The sequence below is a fragment of the Acanthaster planci genome, linkage group LG11 (genome assembly GCF_054643075.1).
Source record: "Acanthaster planci isolate LZ-2023a linkage group LG11, COTS_SCS, whole genome shotgun sequence".
In the NCBI taxonomy this organism is placed as follows: Eukaryota; Metazoa; Echinodermata; class Asteroidea; order Valvatida; family Acanthasteridae; genus Acanthaster; species Acanthaster planci.
This window is the reverse complement of record NC_141787.1, coordinates 9,431,808-9,446,638: the sequence shown is the minus strand read 5'-3', so window position 1 is coordinate 9,446,638 and position 14,831 is coordinate 9,431,808. Positions and strand designations below refer to the sequence as shown.

Genomic DNA, 14,831 nt, shown 5'->3' with positions numbered 1-14,831 from the left:
CTGAGGGTGTTTAATTTCTGGTTATTTTGACCCTAAAAAAAAAACTAAGGCAGGGGAGGGGGGAGGAACAAATTCTGAGAATTCTTGTCAATGCTGAGCCTCCAGGAGCTTTTTTGAGTAATATACTATGGTCATTTGGCAACAAAGTTGGTGAAAATCAGCCACACCATTCTCACACCGTCGACTTTTCCCGGAGTTATCAGTCAAAAATGCACCTTTTGTTTTTTCCATTGGCATGCTTTATGCACGCCTGTCTGCATGTGCGGCCCTGAGCTTCAAATGGCTGAAACAGCAAAAACAGAAGCTGGGTGGAGCTGAAACATCACATCTGTACAGACAAGTGTCTCCAACCCTAACCCTCCTCAGTCCTCCAAAATCCTTCGGGCAGTCTTGGAGGATTTAGGGTAAACAGCAAAAGTGCACGGCTGATTGTGAAGGATGCCATGAATGAAGGTTGCGGGTTAGACCTTGTGTTGTTCTTGCCCAATCATGCATAAATTCAGCGAGCTTTCAAAAAGACTGAACATGGGGACAGCTGATTTCTTAGGAAGGCACAATCCACTCCTCCCCGGCTGTGAGGTAGCCAAAAAAAGAAAAAACAGGTTCTACTGGGGTTAAGAATAGGACAATTAAGGCCGACTGCCTCATGCAACTGCCTGCAAGTTTCCTTATCACCGGCAAATTCATAGCCATGAAACCACCTTCATTCGTTGATGTGAGACTACAAGGTAAATTACACAAGCCGTAGCAGACGACCATTCTCTCAGATTCTAACCTGCATAATGTCCAGTGCTTTCTCCAGCTCTGCCTTCTCCGGATGGGACTTGTCCGTGTGCTTGATGAGCTCCTGACATAACCAACAAAAGAGAGGGAATAATCTCTTGCAGGCTCAGACCTTGGCTTGCTCTGCTCTTACCTCTCTCCTTCATGACCTCGTTCAGTTTCTTCCGAAAGGCTCTCCAGCATATACGACAAATTGTAATTTCAATGATCAAGAGGGTAAAACTAGGCTGTGGGAGAAACCAAAAAAAAAAAAAAACCCCACCAAAACCCCGAGCTGTTTGAAACATGGACGTACCCTCAACAGCAGGTGGTACTTCATACATCTCTGCATGGGGACGCTGAGCAGATCTCGCAGTCGGAATTTGTTTTTGTTGGCTCGGTACTCACACTCCTGTTCCAAAAAGAAAAAACAAAAATTCTCTTCGTACAGCTTTACCTTTGAAGCCAAACGACACGCACCGCAGTACTGACTTCGTTTTTTTTTTAAGCTCAGTGGCACGCCCTTCATCAATCAGTAACAAAATACTACTTGAACTCAGTTAGCACTTTAAGGAGGCATGAAATAGGATTTGGATGACTTCAATACATGTAGGAAAGCTCTATTGCCATGTTACTGTGACATTCCATTTCCTTTGTGGCAGTTACAAGGAAACACTTCACCATTTTGGTTTTTATGCTTATGAAATTTCCATATTCATGAGCTTCAGTACCATATAAGTACTCTGATTAGATTTTTTTTTTCCGCATGAAGGTACCCAATTTAGTCCACTAGGGTAAAAAAAACTGACGTGTTGTATCCATCAACAATATCAAATAAAAAAATAACCTGAAGCATTATTTTAACCAAACATTTCCAAGGACAGAGATATCAGCATCATAACACAGGTATACTACATCACGTGCGCTTGTACAAAAGGGCTGCCTGAATCGTCTGTGTTATATGAGTGACCATATGCTCAAGTGTTCCTTTCCCCAGAAAAATTGAAAACTGTTACTCCTTTATCGGAAAATTTATGAACCAGACACCCCTCGGTGCTATTTGAGGCCACATTTGCAACCAGTATTTTGGTAAGGCAATGTAAAAATTTATCCATCGTTATTAACGATTTATGGAAAAACAATGGGGGAGGAGGGCGTGTAAATTTTGAAGTGGCAAAAACAGCCTAGGGAGCCAAATTTGTTTTCGCCTGTCCTCAGGATGGGTGGCTTGATGAGGAGCCGTGTGCCCCCACCTCAATCTTCTGCCGGGCCGTGGGGTCTTTCAAGATGTCGTCCACTGTGTCCTGGGCCGGCACCAGGTTGGAGCAGTAGAAGCCGTAGAGGAGGAAGATCTCACGGTGCTTGAGGAAGACGTCACTGATGGTCATACTGGGCCGGTTCCGGTGGGGGCGGGAGGAGTTCTGGGAGGAGCCAAGGTCCGAGTTGAAGAGGCAGTGGCCCGAGTGGAGCTCGTCCATGTTGAGGAAGATGTCCTTGATGGTCTTGGGTGGAATGTTGTGGCTCAGCGGCTTCTTAAACCCCTGGGTTGGACACAGGAATGAGATGAGTATGACATAGGGCCACACCTGAAATTGGCTTCCAGAGCTACGGCTACGCCTACTGTTATCAAACCTCCCTGTGCACTTCCAATGGAAAGTCTAGACAACACATTCGGATGCAGTCTAACTGCTAAAGCTTGAAACCCAAGCAGTCCTGAATCATCTACTTTCAACAGCATTGTTCACGCACAAGGGAAAGGTTAGCGTTAAAGGCTCCGTCAGAGGAATCTAACAGGGGAAATTGTTTTCGGCATTTCATTTCAACCTCTTTACGGGACTGTGAATCAACTATTGTCTAGTAAGTTTACAGCCAATGACAGGGACTTTTGATAGCGTGAGTGATAATGACAGTAAAAGCCATGTGATATCAATGTTATAAACAATTATCTGGAACTTCGACAAGAGGGAAATACTTTTTATTAAACTTTGGGACAGATGTACTCAAAAAGTGCTTGGCAAAGCCGACGTATGCTAGTAAGACACTTTCAAATGAGTTGCAGAAGGGCTGAAAGGGCTCTTCCTAACGAAGCACAAGTGAGAATCGTCCACAGGGGATCTCATTCAACCGAATACAGTCACAATAAGGCACTTACATTGATTAACATATAGAGGGCATCCACGTATTTCTTCTCTGTTTCAACAATCTCCTCTATGCAGTATTGCCTCTTGTCTTTCTTTGGCTGCTAAAATAAACCCATGAATATTAACATTTTCCAGTGAGACAATGTGCCATTAGTATTCACAGCTGCATAGAAATGATCACAGCTTAAGGCGGACCTGTGATCCGATCAATCTCCGCGCTCCATCTGTACAGGCAAAATGCTTACACAGGGTTAAATCAAGTTCTGCCTCAAGAATATGGAACTCATCAAGGTGTGTGTATCAAGCCACGCTTGTTGCTTTTTAACCCGTTTAAAAAGAACTCATGATTATCTAAGTCAAGAATTTTCTGCTTTCTGAGAGTCAAATTCTGCTTTCTTTCGCTTTCTGAATTTTGTACGCAAAAAGTGTATGTGACTGTACATATGTAGGCCTACATTTACCGCACATCTACAGGTGTATCTTTGGCATAATGACACATGTACGGCCTGCACGCACCATGCCACTGTGATCTTAGACTGGTCCCCGTCCCTATTGATTTATTCATAAGCTGTGAGACGTCTGGGTACTATGTAGGGAACGGGGACCTGTGTGATCTCAGTGGTGCAGAGCCGGAGGAAATCAATACTGAATTCTGCGATATCGCAAATGAAAAACAGAGGGGAAACGCTACCAAACGTTACTTTCAAAGTGACTTTAACAGTGAAAATGAATTGTCATTCCTAATTTGGGTTCATATTTATTTGATTAATTGTGCAGAAAAAAATAAAAAATACCTTTTTGTTTTATTTATCTATTTTTTACTGAGTATTGCGTTTTCTGCTTTTTACCCCAAAATCTGTGATTTTTGTGGATTTTCCACAAAGCGGAAAACTCTAGACTTGAATCTACAATTATTCCCGATCCTAAATTTCCGGACAGGAATGTATTGTAATCCAGTAGATTTGGAACTACATGTAAGCAATCGTTTATTAAGAGCCTCTGTGTACCTCTGGTTCAGATATGTGTGAATGTGAGTACGAATGCTGGGACTGCTGGAACTGGGACTTCTGCTTACGGAGCGACACCAGGTCATCGTAGATGCTGTCTTCCTCGCCCTCGACGGTGTCATAAATGTCGCCCTCGTTGGCTAGATCGTGCTCACTGAAAGGAAAGACAAGTTTGGCTTTGCATTAAGCATACTCCAGATCAGTATATGCATAATTATGTATATAAGTTTAATTACCCATCACATCGTGGGGGTAACATGTAACAGATTTTCTGGGTGTACCCAGCAGCAGCGTTTCCAAGGCTCTGTGTTTGTCTGGCACAAGACCGGCTCAGTGTAATCCTTTGAGCCTCGGCCAATAAGCGCCCTCACCAGTTCAGGCAAAAGCCCATTAGAGCCGAGCAAAAACCGGCAGTCAAATGCTTTGGAGATTTCCAGCGGAGGTCACTTTGAAATTTGGAATGAGAATTTCGTAAAGACCAAACATCTTTAATCGTGATCACCTCACAGGGGGATTATTTCCGTGAAGTCCCCCAAATGAACACATTTGAATAAAACAACTTATTCCGAGAAGAAAAAAACGGCAGGGTCTTCGGGGCCATGTTTTTGCTACATGTGTTCTTCACTTTTGCCAAGGTCATTACTGTCAATACTGTTGCTGTAACCATTTTGATGAATATGATCGGCATTCCCACGGTGTGATTTACGGCAAAACTTACTCAGCAAGATCTTCTAGATTCTTGTAGATGTCTTCATCATATGCCTGCTCATCTTCATAATCAACCACAAATGCCCTATATATTAAAAACAAAAGAAAAATTACAATAAACAATATTCACCAATAAATGCACAAAGAATTCCCAGTAAGCATAGACGTTTCAGATCGGATGAAATATGTTCATAAGAGACAAGCTTCAGGACAAACTAGCTGGAGAGTCTCACTACCGCTATCAAACAGGCATGCAACTTGGCAACTTGGACTTTGACAAAAAAGAGGAATTTCCAATCTTTGCAAGACTTTTTACAGTGTTTTTCAATTTTCAGTGGTATGAGTGTGAAGTGAAAAACCAGGAAATCAGCTGATCCGAGGAAAAGCTGCATACCTGTATCACATTCATATTTCATACAGATAGGACCATTGCATATTCATGGCTGTTCACGCTCATGAATATGCACCACAATGCTGAACTGGAATGTGAAATCAATGTCTGGAGAAACTGGTTCGCATTTATGCAAGTTTATACAGAAACAACGCAGCCTGGTGCACAAACTACCCATACATGGACACTGGTACCGGGGTAAACATGGTAAATGGGATCTCTGGCCCAATTAAATCCAGTGACTGATCTACACTCTTAGGATTACGTGTACAGATGGGGCAAAACTGTAAGTGTGATTGGCTACTCACTGGACTCCTCTTGCGGCAGCTAGCGGCGACTGGGATAACTTGGAGAGTGTGTAGATGACCTGTGAGGAAATCAGACCAGAATTTCAGCTCCTCGAATTGAAACAAAAGTGTCTGCCCAGTAAAAAGACATTCTCAATTTATAGTCTGTGGTGGTGCTTTCTGGCTGTCCCTGATTCTCAGCTCTCATCCCTGCTCAGCAGGAAAAATATTCCAACCAACGACTGCACCTCTGCAGTTCGGTAACACCTGGGCCCTGGTCACATGCAGTTTCAGGGGAAAAAATCAGAGTCAGACACTGGACATCTTCTGGCCATTTCTCGTGTTTGTCCTTGAAACAAAAGTGGCTGCATGACAGCATAAACAGCAGGTTAAAAGTCTGCTTTTTCGTGTCCATTTCACCCTCTGCAGTTTGAAAAAAAAAATTCGGCAATTAACATGCCTTGTAAGTTGAGAAGAACATACAGTGAGCCTTTATTTTAGAGGAGAAATTGAGGTATGGTACATGTACATGCACATGCACAAGGGGCAGTGTAGATACATGTACATGTACGCTATACTTGTGAGACTGCCTGGGCCAATTCATATGCCTCGTCTCTCATCAAGACATCTTAAAATGATTTGATCCTCCTGGCTCTCTAAGGAATGTGTTAATCACCAACATGCACACCAGCCCTCAAATAATGTCTGTGCCATCCACACAGTAATGGTTTCTTCAACACCGCATCTAAAGTACATGTACAAGTACATGTACAGAAAATGATAGCCGGATGAGCTATCAATGGTTAATCAATTTCCTCCGTAATAAAAAAAAAAAGGGGAAAAAAAAGAGACAGCAATATCCTTCCATGGAAGAGCCTAGATCGGGTATCGCGACCAATCCTTTGCAAAATCTCATGCACACCCCGTGTATGTACAGGTACATGTACAAGTACGCATGGTACGGTTGGTCCCCCTGCTGAAACCAAGAAATATTCCTGATTAATTGCGGAGAACAAGCCTGCTTGACGCTCGGGTCGTTCAGATCCATAAACATGCACAATGTGGGAATCGCCAAGCGGTAAGACTGTTTGGTCAGCGAGTGGGTGAAGCTGCACATGCAGAAAGGCTGACGTGTGCAGCAGCCTGTTTGTTTGGACTTGTTTTGACAGATCAGCAGGAATTAAATAGCGGGACGGACTCTCGGCAACTGAGGTGCCCTAATGAAATGGCGTGAACACCCGATGACGTACAGACCCGACTGTCACAAGTTTCAACCTGTCCTGTGTTTTTATTCCCAGTGGCCACGTACTATTTGTAGACCTGAAAATTTATACACGGTAGGTTCAGTATAGACCACTCTGATGTTGCCTCCAACTTTTGTGGGCTGCCAAACTTTGCAGAAATATGGTTGGTTTTCGATTTTACCCCAAATTTGTTCAAATTCAACATTAAATCCCATTAATAGGGTATTTTCGTTTAGTATTTAGTAGTATGCTCTGATAGCTGTGTGGGATGTTTAACACTTGTGAATGATTCTTTTACTTTTGAACTGACGGCCAGCCATAGTTTTTGCAGCTACTTGTAGAAAAAAACACAACTGTGACGTCAAAAGAGTAGACCCCAGTAAACATGCTTCACAAAATCCAGAAGATTTCTGACAGACAGCCTACAGGTACACTGTACATGTTCATGTACATACATGTATCTTTCAGGTTGTACAAAATCTGATTGTTCATTTTATGTTCACTCTTACATGTACATGTGGACTCTTTCCCTGCCATGTCTGCTTCCTTTGGTACGTTTTTTTTTTTTGAGGAAATTTCAGCCCAATTTTCCATGAAGGAAACAAATTATTACAAGAGTTATGAAACGTCTCAATCTGATGCTTGGTGCTTTTGCAACAACTTGTTTTAAATGTATACGTACACTGCACAAGTAGATTTACAATACAAAACCTTCACTGTTTCACTACAGGACACATGTTGTAATTCCAGGTTACTATGGAAATTAGCATTTTCAGCCATTTACTCTCAGGATGCATGAAATCTAACGCATTCTCAATGTCTCAGGCATTGAGCAAGGTTAATTTCTTTACAGCGACTCATTTACCCACAGTTTTCATTTCATACCCCTATTACCGTTGAACGCATTTACCCACTGTCAAGTGACAAACCTCATTTAAAACCACCTTGGTCATAATGTACTTGCACAAATCATCATGGCATTGGGTGTACTTGAAACATACATGTACAGTACATGTACAATACACAGGCACACACACAAGCAAAAGCAGGGAACCACATGTCAAACAGGAACTTGCGGATGTTAGGGGCAGGCCTAATGGCAAAGGGACAGTGCCATTAGGCTGTGGGCTGCCCAGGCTGCCCAGGCTGCTATCCTGACAGGGTCGGGAGGTCGATGCGAGGGAAGTACATGTACATTGCATGTGCCCTTACCCAGTGTAGGCGCACCAGGGACAATCAAATCAACAGGCTGGCTTCACAACCGGGTTTCAATGGGGCGAGAATGACAGCTCAGTCGGTACGTACCTGACCGAAGTCGGTGACGTCAAAGAGCCCATCCGGATCAAACAGCTCTTGGCTTCTGAGACAAAAAACTCTGGAGCAGGCTTGTAGGAATGTGCGGATGTTTTTAAGGCAGAGAAACTGTAGACACAGGAAAAAAAAAAGCACAATCAACTGTATGGTCACATGCACCGGTAGTCGGGCACAGTACACAGTTTATAAAACTTGAAGGCACTTTAGGGGAATGGAACATTCCTGAATCCTCTGTGCCAGAATCCATTAGCACATTCTTTGTACATAACGGTACAATGTACTTGAACTTTGAAGGGGCACCAGGCCCCATGCAAAGCTGAAGTGGCAGGGCTCCATCTTCCTTGATCCCCTCAAACATCTCGGGCGGATTTTAAAGTTGGAGGAATTAGGGCTGACATGCTGCTTTGTAGAATTTGGACTGAATTCTAGCCTGGGACTTTTGTACATGTACGTGTCCAGTACTTGATAAGGTGATGCTACTGCATATATGCAACACCTTCAAACAGATTCATTAATCACAGTATTTATGTGTCGGCCATGTTGTAGTAACCAACTGATAATGTGTCACCAACCAATTTATTTATTTTTTTGATGTTTCTGATAAGCTCTCTTCCATTTTAATTTTCTATTGGTTTTTGATGTCTGACTGGATGTTATTTGCCCAATATTTTTCATTTTCCATTATTCTTGTATTTGCACATTCTGTTGGAGTTTATCAGGTTTGGTACAGTAACCTGCATGTACAAGTAAATAGACAAGTACCGTACATGAACCTGTTGGATTTTTTGAGGTTCAGTATGCTTTCTAGTGCAGAAGCCTAGGGGGGTTAGGGTTAAGCTTTTTAGTCTTTATTCTTAGTAACTGTAATTTGTTGAGAGGTGTGGTAAAATACATCTTTTGATGACAGTTTTTATTTGTCTAAAGATGTTAAATGAATCAATAGATAAACAGATATTGTATCACCAATTGACCAATACTGTATCACCAACCAATAATGTACCCGTATTACAAATTGACCGATGGTGTAGTAAACTTTCAAATCCTAGGTGCGCCGTTGAAGGCAACTGCTTATGTCCGACAAGTTTATTTTTAAATATTACGATGTCAGAATAAAAAAAGATTAAGTTCAGTATATATTTTTCAAATAAGTTCCAGTCACTTCCGGTTTGATGAAGTCATCGGTCAAGGGAAGGCAAATGCCGACTTCTCAGAAGATAAATGTTTCATCTTGATTCACGAAGTACAAAAACCTACAACATGGAAATTATATGTGGAAGTATGATTAATGAGTAAGTATCAATTTGATGACGTCACAGAACTTGGAAGCAAAGCTGAGGAGTGTACCGGCTGCCACTTTTTAGGCTATGAACATAGCAATAGGACAAGGTTTAAACATGGAGGAAGATTTCCATTAAAAAGTGATCATACAACTCAATCGAAATGAGTATTTAAAAACTGTCCCCACAGCACCTACGAGTCTAATGACATCGTGATTATGAAACCTCGCCAAGTCATTTGCGGTTTTAAAGAGTACATAATGTGCACTGATACCTACATTATCGGTTGATGGTTTGATACATTATCGGTTGATACTGGTACATCATCTGTTTTGTGCTGATACATTATTGGTTATTGGAGTATTTTTGCTACTACGTTATCTATCGATACGTGATACATTATTGGGTAGAAAGTCCACTATACCATCGGTCAATGTGTGATACAATATCGGTCGGTGATAATTTACATTATCTGTTGGTTACCGCATTATCGGTTGTAACAGAGGTTAACTAATGTAAAAATAATGATAACAAAATTAAAGTTTGTTGCAAACTTAGATTAGAATAATTTAAAATTTGTGTATCTATGTTTTGAAAAGCCAAACTGAAAGTGAGGCTTTGAACTAAAAACAGTGTGGCACCACCCGTTTTTTACAATTCGTTTCAATATGATAGATTCAGGGAACATTACTGAAAATATAGCTTTCTTGTGAATATAAGGTCTATTAGTGTAAAGTTTCATACCCCACACAGTGTCACTATTAAAATACCCCACCCACAGTTCAATGTCTTGATTGGCTAAGCGCTAGTCATACAGCACTCTTTTCACTATTTTGCTGTGCACCGACAAAAGAACTAGAACTGTGCCAGCAATACCCACAGCAACAAAAAAAAACTTAACTAGTGTATCTATAGCAACCAGTATGTGCGAATGGATACGGGTGTGGGCACTGCATGTTTCATGCATTTCATGCTCCAGAGCTAGGATTTCAAACATTTCATGAAGAGGCACTGGTACGTGTGTGCGTGGTAGTCTGGCAAAGTGCTGGTAAATTTCCAACCAATTTCCCATTCAAATAGACTACGTCTTTCCTACTTGTATACATGTATGTCCGAGAATACATGTAGATACATGTACACGTACACTGTATGTACATGTATCTAGGTCAATTGCTAAGCTACATGTATTAGGATACATGTATGTAGGTCAAGCAGAATCTGCAAGAGGGGTGCTACCCTATAAAACAAACAGTGACTGAGTAATCTTGTGGTATAACCACACTGGCCTCTGGTGATCCAGTGGAGCAGTCTACCATGTCTTTTCCCTCGGCCATCTCTTGGGAAAGTATCGGTAGAAAGTTTCCTGGATCGCTAAAGCTTAAAGGGTACCAGTGAATACATGTGGTTTTACCATGCCACTTGTAACAGTCAATATTTGAATACAGTGTACTACTGTTCCCAAAAAGAGAAGACTTTACCAAAGTTGTGTTCTGATGAGTTCGATAAACACAACAATGTTACCAAAGTACCGGTAACCCAACATCTGCAGTTGGAGGTACATGTACGGTATGGTACCGTACATATACCGGGGTACATGTACATGCACAGGTTCATGTATACATGTGTACAGTACTGTACTGTGATGAACATATGCAGATGCTTGAGTTCACATTATTTTTTTTTCTCTTTTTTTTTTAACACCTTTTGATCAAGAGCTACCTTACATACACGTAAATGTGACAACATTCATTGCAATTAATTTCAAATCAAAATTGACGCACAATTAAGTACAGGTGCATTTGGAATACAGGCTTTTGGTTACACTACAGAGCTACGTGTCTCATGTCTAAGGCTACCGGTAAGCACCACCCATGCCAGGTGCTACAAAATTAAATACTAAACTCCGTCTCATGATACAACAAAAGCCAGCCTCCCCCAGTGAGCCACTGATGGGAAGAGTCACCCAAAGACGTTACATGTATTTCAACATGCGAATTGCTTTTCTTTAGTACAATGGACATGGAAATGTACAAGGTACATGTACATACATGTACATGTACACTTCCAAGAGTCTTCCATACATTTCACACCATGTTGAAATGGACTATTTGGTTCTGAAATGCACATGTACATCATATTACTTGTACATGTAGTCACCCGAGACCTCACTATCAAAGTTATGAATACCACAGGCCTTGTTATCTCAAGGAAATACTCTACAACTATCTCTTTCTTGTTTGGGGGATCCCTCCTTTTATGACCATTTGCTTAAGTTACAGTTCCTCGTTTCTCATCAGAGATGTGCGCATGCATATAACCTTGTACTGGCACGTACTTTGAATGACTTCCTGGTTGGGAGCGCAGAACAGTCATGACCTGCACATGTGCAAGCATGTGGGTCCTAGTAGGCCAGGTACTGGTGCTGTGCACATGTACATTGTGTAAATGGAAAGAAACATGCAATGCTCAAGAATGAACGTATCCTAAAAGTGACCCACTCTACAAAAAAGGAGTCTTCAGTTGCCAGAGCCACTTGTTTAGTTTTCATTTGTATTCGAAAGAGCAAATGGAACTTTTTGTTTTGATGTACATGTACAGTGTAAGTGTATCACTCAGGTTGGCATCCTGATGAAGGTGGATACTCCATGGTTAAAAATGCTTAACATGTGGGTTCCTATTGATTTACATTGTGCAAAATTATTCTAAAGGACTTTTTACTCCAAAGTGGCTCTGGCAACTTAAGACTCCTTTTTGCAGAGTGGGTCACATTAATTTAAGTGAAACTGCACCAGTCTAAGATATTGATGCAATCCACATTATATAACATGTGGTTTATACATGTACATGTAACATGCTGGACATGATATGGCATACATGCACATGTATACCGGTACATGTACAGTATTTTTGTCACCTCGGACCTCAACGTACAATGTACACGTACCCGTACTGTGCAGTGTGCACTGTACTTCTATAACAATTCACACGCAGATTGTCACCGTTCTGAAAGTTTACACTGTGAATGGGAAAAGGGAAAGTTTGTAAAAAGAATCTGTGTTCACATTCACACAATGCGCATTTTACAGGGCATAAAATACATGTACTGTACATGTACGTTCTCATTTGCATGAAAAGGTGTGAAAATGTTTCCCACTGTGCGTAAAGGTGTGGAAATGTTTTCCCACGGTGTGAAAAGTTGCGAACATGTTTTCTCACTGAGTAGAAAGGTGTGACAATGTTCTCCCACTGTGGAAAATTGTTTTTCATAATCTGTGCAGTAAAATTGAATTCCCCTGAGAATGGAAAAGCCGTCAAAGCATGAAAAGAATTTCCTATCTCTAGGTTAACATTCAATATCAATGTACTGTACTGTGATCACAATGCACAGGCAATAAACTTTTTCTAAGCAAGGCAAAGGTTTTGTGAAACGGGCCTCTTCTAGTCCAGGCACTGCCAAGACTTCGTTCAAGCAGAAACTAAAGAACTTCATCAACAAGGTTATGGACCCCCCCCAAAAGGAGTTGCTGTTAACCTTCCAGGTTACTAACATTCGAAAGTACTTCAGAACAGGACTCTGTGGAGTGTTTTTGACTTTTCAAAACCCTTCAAGTGCTGTCTTTTTTGCAGTAACCTCCACCTGATCCAGACAGCACATGCGTATATGTACAGTACCAGTACATGTAGACCATACATACCACACTCAACCATCTGTACATATACATGTAGCTCTATGTAAAAAACACTCACATGTGCACAACTCAACCATCTGTACATATAGCTCTATGTAAAAAACACTCACATGTGCACAACATGCACATGTGCATGTATGCATGTACCAGTACTGTTCATGTACACATGTACATGTACATGTTACAAGTTCACAGTTACATGTACATGTACGGTAGCCTCCATGTTTATGTACCTGTATTGTGTATGTGCCATTTTCAGACAAGCTGTAATTACAATGTACATGTGTACATGTGCATGTACAATAGATAAATAACCAGATGGGTTTGGCAACCTACCGGTACATGCACATGTGATAACATACATGTACAGTACTCTGGTACCAGTACTTGCATACAATATGGTACCAGTACATGGGCAATTCCAGAAATTAGGGGTTCACACGTGATATTTTTGTGTCCCTGTTACATCTGACTTTTGTAATTTGACATGGAACTATCACAGGAATTGCCTTAAAACTTCATGTATTACTATTAGTTTGGCAGGTAATTTGCATTAATTAAGCACTCTTGGAAATTAAAAAATGTGTTCTGAACTTGCAAAATCAGATGTGACAGGGACATCAAAAAAATGGACCTCTAATTTCTGGAATTACCCACATGTACTGAAGTACATTTATTAGGCAAGATCTGTTACATGTCCCAGTAGGTCATAAACCAAACCTGGTTCGATGAACATACCGGTACATACATGTATGTGTACATGTACACGTATTCAGTGTGCACTGGTACATGTACATGTATACCCCATGCTGTATTTAATAAACGTGAATCTGCAAACGTGGAACATTGGACTCAATAAATAGCTACTGAACATACATACATGTACATGTACACGTATTCAATGTGCACTGGTACATGTATACCCCATGCTGTATTTAATAAACGTGAATCTGCAAACGTGGAACATTGGACTCAATGAATAGCTACTCAAATCCAATTGCCAAATAAAAAAACCATACAGCAAATGTACATGTACTGAGAAAACCCTCTTGATACGTGGTACATTCTCTGCAAAGTTAACTACAGAATTCTGCCTTGTCAAAGACGATGCAAGATGTGCACTTGTACCGTAATTTTCGGAATATAAGGCACCCGAATTATAAGGCGCAGGACTCGAAAATCTTCAGATTAAGATTCAAAGCTCAGCGTATAAGGCGCACTATGGTATAAGGTGCACCATCACGCGCATCGGTAGATCATTGCAACACGAAAGACTACCGCAACGGCTCACCAAAATGGGCCCATGCGCGTGTGGGGCTAGTTCATGTGTGAAGGGAGCATTGTGAGTTCAGCGAGGCTCATTCGACCGCACTTCTCCACAGTGGCCCTTTGTAACTTCAGCGTGAATGTAGCTCTATGATTGCAGAATGGACTGCAGCGTGAAAAAAACTAACTGCGGTCCGCGCGGTATTACTGTACTGTCCGCGGCGATCTGTGTGTTCTTTCTGAAGCTATTGTTGGCCGGTGGTCTTTGATCCGGGCGTTACAAAAAATCCAGATAAGCCAAGAGAATGGTGTATTATTATCAGTTCGGGAATGCTTCCTGTTTTGTTTGGTAGTTTTTCTGTGACTGTGCTATTTTCACAAGGAAAATGTAACTTATCGGGGGATTTTACAGAGCGGGGTCTATTGGGTTTCGCTTTTATTTATTCTTCATTTGAAAATTGTGATCAGGGATTACATGTATACAGTCAAAAATTAGGGACGAGCACAATTGATTATAGATGTGGTAGACGTGAAAGTTTCACAAGCAATAAACACAACAGACAGGCGATTTACGTGGTGTTTGACAGCTACTTACAGTCCACGGTTCTGGTTGTGTGACTGGTAGTTGGTTGCCTGCAACTACTAGTGTCAGATCTATGGCTTTGCACAGTCACCAATGAAAAGAGCTTTCAGCTGCCTGACTGCCGGCCGCAAGTGGTATCGAACATGACTACCGCATCTTTCA

At 41.4% G+C, this 14,831-nt stretch overlaps 1 protein-coding gene across 4 annotated transcripts in view; it reads right to left on the bottom strand.

The window, feature by feature from the left end:
• The window catches only part of LOC110983845 (guanine nucleotide exchange factor VAV2-like), a 64,397-nt gene that overhangs the window by 28,716 nt on the left and 20,850 nt on the right, over positions 1-14,831 (bottom strand). For 3 of the 4 annotated variants that reach the window (XM_022243444.2, XM_022243447.2, XM_022243446.2), the window contains exons 2-9: positions 7,846-7,962; positions 5,318-5,376; positions 4,629-4,703; positions 3,911-4,064; positions 2,915-3,004; positions 2,016-2,303; positions 1,079-1,174; positions 776-847 (exon numbers count right to left, since the gene is read on the bottom strand). In XM_022243444.2, coding sequence (XP_022099136.2) covers positions 776-847; positions 1,079-1,174; positions 2,016-2,303; positions 2,915-3,004; positions 3,911-4,064; positions 4,629-4,703; positions 5,318-5,376; positions 7,846-7,962 — 951 coding nt within the window. The remainder of the gene's footprint in view (positions 1-775; positions 848-1,078; positions 1,175-2,015; positions 2,304-2,914; positions 3,005-3,910; positions 4,065-4,628; positions 4,704-5,317; positions 5,377-7,845; positions 7,963-14,831) is intronic. The other variant, XM_022243445.2, reaches the window with a different exon arrangement.